Here is a 10,138-nt window from a genome sequence, read left to right as displayed (position 1 = left end):
TCAGTCTGGGGGCAGCCGGCGGGGCCCAGCAGCGCCAGGAGCACCAGCAGCAGCATCCTGCTTCCCAGCCTCCAGCGCTCCCTCCCGCCGGGGCAGGGACCCAAGGTAGCAGGGGTAATCATTAACTGCTCCGCAGCGGCACTCAGCAGCGCCGGGGCTGCTGTCAGGAGAGGCGCGGCACAGGCTCCGCTCCTCAAGGTGATCTCGGTGCAGAGCAGGAGCTGGTCCGGCTCGTCCACGTTAGAGCTCACCCCGCGGAACCCTTCTGCAGAGGCCGAGGCTGCTGCGAAGAAGCACCACGGTCACCAGCAGCACCTCCCGCCTGCACAGAGCCGGTCCCCAGCCAGCCCCACTCCCCTCGCTGGCCAACGCTCTGCCAGGCTGTGTCTTGTGGACAAGCAAATGAAGCAGGAAAAGTGTTTTACTTCAAGAAACTTCCAGTTTCTTAGAGTAAAGCCTTGGGCTGCGACACCCTCCCTGCGCAGCCTGGGGCAAGAGCCCGGCACAGAGAAGGGAAGGAGAATGGGCTCGGACCCACGCAGCAGGAATGCGTCTCCTTCCACCTGGGCACAGTACCAGCACGACCAACGGGCACTGCCTCACACCGGCAACTACTGGCCCAGCTGGCGGCTCACATCAAGCCTCTCCGCCCTGGAACGGGCCTCTGCAAGCGCAGGGTGCTCCTGCCTACCCAGGGCTGCTCCCACCCACCCAGGGCTGCTCCCACCCCAGGGAAACGGTTTTACAAGCATTAGGGGAGGGAAACGCACAGCCACGGCCAGGTGACGAGGGAAAGCTCATTCCAGCCGCTGCTGCCGAAGGACAGAGGGGAAGCAGGTGTTTCCAAACAGACTTCTCCCCAGCCCTGGCTCTGCAGGAACACGGCCAAGAGAGGCCGCTTTTAGAAAATGCCCCCGTACCTCTCCCCGCCCTTTGACTTCAACAGAAATCTAGTCCAGAAGCGTCTGCTTCGTGCCTACGCCGATGCGGCAGCACCTCATACCTTCAGGGCGTCGCTGTTCCACCCCAAACAGCTGCCGACGCAACACCCCCAGCCCCAGCTGGCTCAGGAGGCGAAGGGGGAGCCCCACGTTCCTGGGGTGGTGCGTGCCCCAGCGGGGCAGCGAGCAGGCAGCGCCCCAAACTGCCGCCTTTCCACCCATGAGGTACAAGTTCACACTTATTACAACTCTTGATATCCAACAAGAAAGGAACTTTATTTTACAGAAGACCGCTCGTACATGGACTTCAGCTTTGGCATCTTGAAGGCAGGAAAAACGCAGCACCCTCGGAGCTCACACGCTTGCAGGGACTGCACACAGGAGGAGGTTACCAGGAAGGAGAAATGCCAGTAAGACATGACCAAAATCAGCAAGCACTGCAACTTTTAACATGGGAACAACCGACTATTAAGTACTGAAACAAAAAATAATGTTTTTAAAGCCTCAAAGCTGGGAGGGAGAAATTCCCGCTCGCAGACTAGCCATTTACAAAGCAGAAAGAAACAGGGTGGGGTGGGGTGGTGAGATCTAAGCAGATCACCTTGCCTAAATCTCTTCTTCCCCCCCAGAAGCTCTGGGACTATGTGCTGCCTCTCTCCCACAAGGGACTGAGTGCAAACAGGTGAAACGAGCGGTTCACAGTTTAGACAATTAAAACACATAAAAATAGCCACTGACAGGATCATCCTGCCATTTGACAGCATGTGAGCAGAAAAACCTGTCACTTCAGCAGCCCATCAGGTTGCGATTCATTCTACAAAGGCTGCAGCTGTCAGGTGGAAAAGGAAGTCCCGATCCAGGCCGTTTACGAGCACGTGCAATCAGGCTGCGCAGCTTCTGCCAGCTGCGGAACACCTAAACCTCGCAGCTACAGCTCGAGACGCGAGGCTCCTCGGTTCTTGTCAGGCCTGGTTGCCGTCTGCTGCAGCAGCCTTGGGTACCACGAGCCGGAGGGGCTCACCTCGCCGGCCCCAACACACATCAGGGACGAGCACAGCAGCCTCCCCACTACTGTTGCTCCGGTCCATCTTTCAAAAGAAAATTAAGGAGGTTTTTGCACTGAAGGTCTCGTGGCTCCCAACTTTAGAGGATTCCCAGCTTTTTCATGGTCCGCCAGCGATCCTTGATCATCACTGCCGTGCGGTTCTGGAAGGGGTATTTCTGGCAAATGGCCTTCCATCTCCCTTCTCCAAACTTCTTCACGCCCTCTTTGATCCACTCGCTCTCCTGCATTGTCCATTTCTACAAAAGAGCAGGTGAGCAGTGCTCTGTGAGTACAGGGTGCAGTGTCAGGGAGGAGTTGCATTTGGCAGAGGACCGCGCTGTATCTCCTTCCTAGCACGTTAGCTTCCCTTTATCATCTGTGCTAGTAACACGGAGGAAAGGCAGAGATGTCCCGTCAGTAGCACACGGAACACTCAATAGTCATGTCACTGTAGAAGCGCTCCCGTAACTGTTACAACTAAGAGAAGTGCTGAGCTCCAGCACAAGCTCAGGAGCAGTTCCGCTTCCCAAAGCGCAACACTGATCATGTAAAAGAGGAATTACCTCTTGATGCAGCAGCAAGCAGCAGAGATACAAAGCGCTCACTGCCGCCTACGTCCTGCCTAACAGCGTACGAGCAGAGCGTGGAAAAAAACCCAACCGATCTGCAGGTTCAGGTCTGCAGGTCCCCTGAATTTATGTATTGGAGGCAAAATGTGAAATAATCGAAGAAAGCAGTTAGCGGGATCAAAGTGCTACGTGGTGTACAGCAGCACGAGAGCCAGCAGCTATCTTCCTACAAGGGCGAGAGCTCCCAGTAGCACCAAACGTGGGACCCTCTTCCCAGGTAACAGCTGCCGTACGGCGTGTCCCTCACCCCAACGAGACGCTGAACCTCTCCAGCGCGTGGGGAGCCCAGCAAACCTAGCTCTGAACCACGTGCATCAAGGAAGAGGGACTTCACGCACAAACCCAGTGCCCGGCGTGCGGGAGGCGCACGGCTTTAGCCAACTACCAAACTGGGCTGTTTTAACAGAGAAACCCCAGCCAGCTCTGCGAACGCGAAGACCCGCACAGCTCGGGTCAAGCCTGGATATTGCAAGCGCTGGCCTCGGGAAGCATCACTTTCCAACCCGGCCTCCGGTGCTCCATTTAGTGCACGGCAGCAGCTCGCCCTGCCGTAGCGAACTGCAGGCCGCTGAGGAAGCGGTCCGAGCAGCCGAGTATCCTCACCAACGTACTGCAAATTGTCCGATAGTTTGCTCTTCTATACGGACACGTCCCGATTTCAGGCCTTACTGAAAGGACTTAAGGGCTCCACATTACCTGTTTCTTGGAACCAAAGACTGTAGCGTTGTGGCGCTTTGTCACAAATGATGCTGAAAAACAAGGCAAGAGGATTACATTTCACCGTAACTCAGGAGGTACAGACCTCGAGAGACTGCCTTGGGCCCAACTGCTGAACTATGCAGTCAGCCTACAATGAGAGCATCCCACGAAGACGATAAAACCAAATTCCCTTATCCCTCCCTTTTCTGCAGCTACAGCATGCACAGCCTTTCCATTTCAAGCCCCAATTGCTTTATGTGAAAGCTTTCCAATAAGATCTGTTTTGTTTTAAACTAGCCAACACGTCAAGAACAGGGGCATCCATCCAGGATGTGGCTACGCTGTACGGTGAGGCTGGAATTAGACATCCATTGTCCATTCCTTTTCACCAGCTAAGCTGCGTATCTAGCTGCAAAGGGAACTGGACTGGAAAACTGATCTGGCTGAAAAGGTAAATTTAACCTTTATTTCATGGCACTAAAGTGGGAACAGGAAAAGAGCTGTATTTCCAGTATTTACATCCTGTAAGCTAAGCACGATGAGTCTGAAACTTGAACAGGAGTTTTTGGCATGCATTTCAGGGCAGAGGTACAAAGAACAAGTATCTCGGAGTTGGACAGCTACCTATTTTCTTGGGCTTTTAGGATTTCTGGTTTCAAAATTCAGTCACACAGAAAGTAGCAAGACACCCGCGAATGAGCCCCAAAGCCAGGATTATCATCAATTAACACCCGCAACAGGGGCTCTGTTCTTACCTGCACCTGAGAAGAGCTCATCCTCCTCACTCCAACTGTCTTTTTCTTCTTCTTCATCATACAAGCTGTTCCACCTCCCTTGGAAGGACCTGAAAGCAGGCAAGCATTTACTTTGGCTACTGGCTAGGGAGAATATTTTAGGGGGAGAAGGTGCAGGGACACCTGGAGCACAGCAGGCAAGCCTGTGATGGGCGCGCAGTGCAGAGAAATGCACCCATAAAGCAATATATAAACGCACCGCCACCTCCTCTGCTCCCCTCTGAGGGGGGATGAATCCTTAGCAGCCCCCATCTGAAGGTATGGCGTGCACGATATACTCAAAAACAAGTGGAGTATTGTAGTTTGTAGCCAGCATTTGCAAAAACAAGTGACTGGGTATTAACGACACAACTCGGCACTTAACAGCAAACACACGGCTGGACTTCCCAGGCCTCCGTGTACGGCGCAGACTTGCCAACAGCTCAGGCCAGAAGCCTTTAGTCTTTCCAAGAAGCATTTAATTCTTACTGTTTCACTGCTAACACTACTGAGGTCAACCGAGCTACAGAAGCCTCCCCGTGAGATCAAGTGCCTCAGTGCTGTCACCTGCTTCCAATCCTCAAGCACAAACTTGTGAGGTGAAATTAAGCCTCTAGAAGAAACTTTGAACAGTTCAGCCCCGGCGGTCACACCCAACGTAACTGAAGCCATTTATGATTACAGGAAAATCACCGTTCTCTATTCTTACGTCAAGTTGCACTGTTCAGCACCTCTTTCTTGCACATAAACGCTTGAGAACCAGCTACCGGCAGAGATGCACAGGATCAGATTTCCAGACAGATGTCATCAACACCACGGCTACCAAGAGAGTCCCGACACTTAAAGGCTCCGAGACAAGACATCCGCACAAAGCAGCACAGACAATACATCACTTTCCAGGGGAACTGGAAACCAACTTGCACAGTGGCGGGGGCTGAAACTCGAGAACCGCTCACGCCAGCGGCAGCCGCGCGGCAGCAGCCCCACTCCGGGCTCCTTCCTGATCCGGCACTGACCCTCGCTTTAGGCACCCGGCACAGGACGGGAAGGCATCGCACCCGAGTCACTGAATCCGGCCCTTTCCCACCGCAGTCAGACACAGCACTCTGCTCCGGAGGAGTTCACAGAACATCACCCTATCCCCACAACGTTCCCCAGCACCCTCAGAATAAACTCCAGACATATCCTAGGGACAGCAACGCCAGCTGCAACGCACTACTGGAAAAAAGCAGAAGAGATCAAGTGTCACCACTCTCAAGTCCTTGAAAAAGTAGGAAATTTATTAAGTAAAATTCCCAGATGACTCTAGGAAGCAGACAACGTGGAAGGGGTGGAAATCCCTTCTCGGCGTCACCTCTGACAATTAGTTTAACCCTGAGCAAGACACGCCAGCGAGGCGTCTGAGAGATTTCACCACTGTTTGCATCGATGCCAGCTACGCTGCAGCACATCTCTACTTGCAGCCACTCTCCTGTGCTTCAGAGAAAGACAATCCACCTCCAGAGCAGCCAAGCTACAGAGAGCACCGACATCTTTACTGCCCGCCCGTCTAAACCAAACCTTTGTGTTCTTGACATTCTTAAGCCAGGAACTAAGGGAAATCGTGTTCCAGTTATCTTTTCAAACACATCAAGCTCTCCTCAGTCCTCCCAGTTTCACTCCTGGGGATCCAAAACATCTTTATTGCTGGCTGCTGCGCAACTTCACTAAGCAAAAGAGCAGCAGCTCAGACATTTAAGCAGGAAGCTTTGCTACACCCCTGTTACGGCCTACAGGAGATACTCGTGAGGCTCTTGGCTTAAGAGTCTCATATCAGTGTTAATTTTGGACTTCTGCCGGTCAGCCTTCTTTGCTGTTTTCTGTGGGAAATCCTTATAAAAAGGAAAAACCCCTAACATACCCCCACCTCTTATTGCAGTCGTTTCAGCCGCAAGGTGACAGCTCATACTGTCAGAAAGCTACAACTAGGAGTTTCTTAACCAACACAGGTTTCAGGAAAAAAGAGCTTAAGCGAGGTCAGTGTTGCGTTTCTCAAGAGGTGGAAAGGAGAATTTCATCCGTTCCACACGACGCACCTACAAACGCTTTCCAGCTTCAGCGTCACTAACCGAAGTGCAGAGAAACACGCGTTACCTGTGATACGCACGCCGGAATCGCCTACCAATACTAATTGCAGTACCTCTGACTCACTGCCAGTGGAAGCCAGATCATTTTCTCCTCTCCATTAACCAAACAGCAAAGTGTAAGGACAACAGAGCGTTTACTTTGCCCAGTTCCGCATATGCTAGCGGACAAGGACGGCCAATATACTCATCTTGAATTAGAGATAAAGGCTTTTGTTGTTCATGCTACCGATGTCAGCTGCAAGTCAAAAGATTGGGTGCAGATTAGAATATACCACAAGAGATGGGCTTCGTACTTGGCACTCTTAGTAGATACAGGCTGGTCATGCAATTTCTGAACAGGTCTGGAAGCAGAAGATACAACTGGCTCCTGGGACGAGTCTGGGCTCTCACTCGACTCGCTGTACTGGCTGTCTTGCTCCATGACCAGTTTGCTTATGGTCAACAAGCGTTTGCCCTTACAGGATATTTCAGGAGGGTCTGAGATCTTAGAATCTTGATTCTCCTCTTCTTTCCATCTCTTGGTTCTGTGGGATACAGAAGGAGACAGTTGCTTGGGGAAAGAAAAGTCTGTTTCGTCCAGTTTGGTGAAGAGCGCATCAGAATCCTGGGAGTCCGACAGGATCTTGAAAGCTTCTCTCAGAACAGAAATCCCATACACGGTTACAGTTCCAGAGGGCTGCCTACAAAACAAACAGAACTGAGCAGGTTGTAAAGATATCACCAAGGTGGCTCCACTTCACTGAAAATTGGTCACACCCTACGGTGTGACCCTCAACAATCAACCCTAGGGTGCAAATAAAATCTACTGAAGAGGGCATTCCCAACCCTCCGGTCCGCCCTCCTTCTAAACGGTGCGGTGTACCGGGGAAGCAGGTCTTGAGAGAACGTGCCCATGCGCCACTGGATGCCCCGCTATTCTCGACCAGGGGCTGAACCATACGGATACCAAACACTACTTCCACGAGAGCAAACCTTCTGGCAGCCACCGCCCTCCCTCCCTAGTTTACTAAAGTACTATCTATCTTCAGGTAAAAAAAAAAAAACCAAACCACCTTAACATTTTTACTTTACAGAAGCCTCGCACCGATAGCCTTTGGGGCTTGCTTGGGCAGACCTGCTTGGGCTGGCATTCGGGGGAGTTAAGAGCTGCCTGGACAGAGCAAACTACCCCTCGGAAGAGAACTGCTGCCAAACTTCATCCACAACGCGGCGCCGGATTCCTCTGCCCACCTTGCCGAGTCCCTGAAGGACACTCCTGGAAGTTCCGGAGCTGCTGCCTCTGGTTCTTTAGATATTTCCATAGGCTCTGAAGCATCTTCCGAGATATTATCCGCTGCTATTATATGCTCAGGAGTTGCTGCTGGGTCAGTAGCTCCTTCCACAGGCTCGGGAGCTGCTGCAGAGTCACTAACTCCTTCCATAGGCTCGGGAGCTGCTGCGGGGTCATCTGCCCTTTCTGCAGGGTCGGGAGCTCCCTCCAGGTCTTTTGCTGTTTCTGCAGGCTCTGGAGCTCCTGCTGGGCCCTCTGCCCCTCCCGAGGGCTCCGGAGCTGCTGCCTGGTCCTTCGGCCTATTTGCAGACTCAGGAGTCACCGACGAGCATTTTGGTTCTTTGGCACGTTCTGAATTCAAAGTCTTTTTCATTATCTTGGACAGAGAAAAAGCACATAACCGTTATAAAGACGATTCCCCGTACTACCATCCGATTTATCCCCTCCCAAAGGCTTTTTCAGCCGCTACTTGCAGTTCAGTCGGCACCATGTACAGAGTTCGTGTCTATCAATTAAAACTTGTTACACGGATTGAAAAATGTGTTCAGCTGTACAAACCCTTTAGGAATGGACTAAATTTGAAGTATTCTGGATTTAACCCACTGTTAATTAGGCACCTAAACTCTAACGCGTTACTGGCACAGAAGGCGCGTGGAAGCCAAGTTACTGTATTTCATTGCCTCGTGGCAAAGCAAGCGTCAGCTCTCCCAGACCTGCCTCTCATGCCGTTTTCCTGCTGCCCCTTGCTGGGGCAGAAGCAGGCGCAGGACGGGAGGCCAGGTAAGCAGGGCAGACACACACCGTTAGCAGCAGCGGCTCCGAATCGTCCACATAGGCCTTCAGGAACTGAAACACGCTCTGCTGGAAGTTCTTGTAAGAGAAGTTTTTGACCATCGGATGAGCGAAATTCTTCTCCCGGATGACAGTCAGCAACTCGTTCCTCTTTTTCTAGAGGAGAGGTAAGAACGCTCTGAATAGGTACAAGGGTAGAAACGACAACCGCAGGAGCTAGGCTCTGGGCGAGGATCGGGCCCTTCCCATTTGACATTCTCCAGGCCCAACTAATTTACACTGACATAAGGCTGGGAAAAGGCCGGAGGAACGGGAGAGCCATCTGGTTTCAGCAGCTCTGACTTTTTGCTTCCGGTGCCCAAGACACTACACCGCCTACAGAAATGGGAACGGGGACTCCTCCTGCTTTCAGAACCAGCCCTTCTTACGAACTCACGCTCTACATGTGAGCTCGAGTCTGCCGCGAGGCAAAGGATGAATGTCGATGCCTGGAGGACCCGTGAAGATGCGCGAGGGAACACGAGTAACAGAGGGAGCTCCAAAGTGAGGATCGACATGCTTTAGAAGCGCCTAACACTGAGGGTCCACCTCTCAAGGACGACTCTTTCCATTTCATCACCCTTAGCCTTTCTTCTTGTTCGGGTTTCCCTAAGAGGCGTGCTCCTCCGGGAAACCTTTTACGCCTGCGATACGGGTCACAACTGCCTCCCCGCCCCGCCAATACCCCATAAGACATATCAGACCACCCCCAAATATCCCCAGTACCCCATAAGACGTATCGGACACTCCTCAAACAGCCGGCTTTCATTCCGGCACAGACTCACCTGGCTTTTGGGCTCCTTCCCCATATGCCTCTTCACGATTTTCGAAGCTTTATCAAACTCCCCGTTTTTGATGCAGACAATAACAGCCTACAGAAGAAAACAAATACCAGTTTCTCTGTTGACATCAAATTGACCATACGCTCTAGATCAGCTTTAGAAAAGCACGTACGATAACGAAGCACGGCACAGGTAACAGCTTAGTACCAACGTACACGGAGAAACAACTTCTACATTAACCGATGAAGAAGCGCATACACTGAAGATATGCGTTGGCGGCCAAATCAGTACTAACTACGGTATTCCACACGCGAGGCAATTCCCACCGTCATTTACGCAAGACCCGTCTAAGACAAAAGATGAGCGGAGTACTTATTGGAAAAGAAAAAGGTCTTACAGCTTCCTTCACCATTTTCTGAACAGTTTCCATCGTCTTCTCAGCCACAGAGAATTCTCTCTGGACGAGCTCCAGGACACCGATCGCCGATTCAAGAGGGGTGAGCTCCGACTCTTTGTCGAAGGTGCAATCTACAAGAATTCACAGCCGCTGGTTTGCGAGGCGTTCGCAGCGGTGCCTTACAGAGAGCTAGCTACTTGATTTCCTCAGTGTGACTGCAAGTTCTAGAGCTACTGAGGATGAAGATGAGAAGGAACGGCAGGCTGACTGCCAAGGGTCTAAACTGCAAGATTCCCCCCCTCCCCAGGCACGGAAAGCTACGGAAGCACCACCTGACTACAAATAACTGATCCAGGGGGAGCGTTTCAGGAGCTACCAGGCTGAGCAGAAGTCACCAGGCCGGTAGGTTCGGATAGCAGGACAGCCCTGGAGCCCGGGTTCAAGCACACCGCTCTTGGCTACGGCAGCGCGAGGCAGACCCAAACAGCCAGGCTCTCTGGCCCCTCGCCCTCAGGGGAAAGCTCCTACAGTTTAACAGCTTCGGCCCAGGCCTCTGCTCCCCGCAGAAACACAGCTCCCGGGAGCTGCAGGGGCGCAGCCGCAGAACAGCGCACACTCCGGCCGGGGGGAGCGGGCTGCGAGCCA

The 10,138-nt window shown here is 52.5% G+C and overlaps 2 protein-coding genes across 2 annotated transcripts in view; both read right to left on the bottom strand.

Annotated features, from left to right (window-relative positions):
- TMED6 (transmembrane p24 trafficking protein 6) overlaps positions 1 to 59 on the bottom strand; it is a 2,642-nt gene extending 2,583 nt beyond the window's left edge. The window contains exon 1 of the mRNA XM_009289450.2: positions 3 to 59. Coding sequence (XP_009287725.1) covers positions 3 to 56 — 54 coding nt within the window. The 5' untranslated portion in view covers positions 57 to 59. The remainder of the gene's footprint in view (positions 1 to 2) is intronic.
- A 1,139-nt stretch (positions 60 to 1,198) lies between these two features.
- TERF2 (telomeric repeat binding factor 2) lies at positions 1,199 to 9,592 on the bottom strand. Its single transcript, XM_019474682.1, is given in 9 exon segments — positions 1,199 to 2,105; positions 2,107 to 2,243; positions 3,312 to 3,364; positions 4,070 to 4,158; positions 6,507 to 6,737; positions 7,444 to 7,859; positions 8,285 to 8,431; positions 9,100 to 9,186; positions 9,494 to 9,592. Coding segments are annotated over 9 exon segments (1,266 nt in total). The 5' UTR covers positions 9,527 to 9,592; the 3' UTR covers positions 1,199 to 2,032.
- Between the last annotated feature and the right edge of the window lie 546 nt (positions 9,593 to 10,138).

This window comes from Aptenodytes forsteri, unplaced genomic scaffold (genome assembly GCF_000699145.1).
Source record: "Aptenodytes forsteri isolate BGI_AS27 unplaced genomic scaffold, ASM69914v1 Scaffold269, whole genome shotgun sequence".
NCBI lineage: Eukaryota > Metazoa > Chordata > Aves > Sphenisciformes > Spheniscidae > Aptenodytes > Aptenodytes forsteri.
The sequence above is the reverse complement of the archived record's forward strand: the minus strand, read 5'-3'. Positions and strand labels throughout refer to the sequence as shown.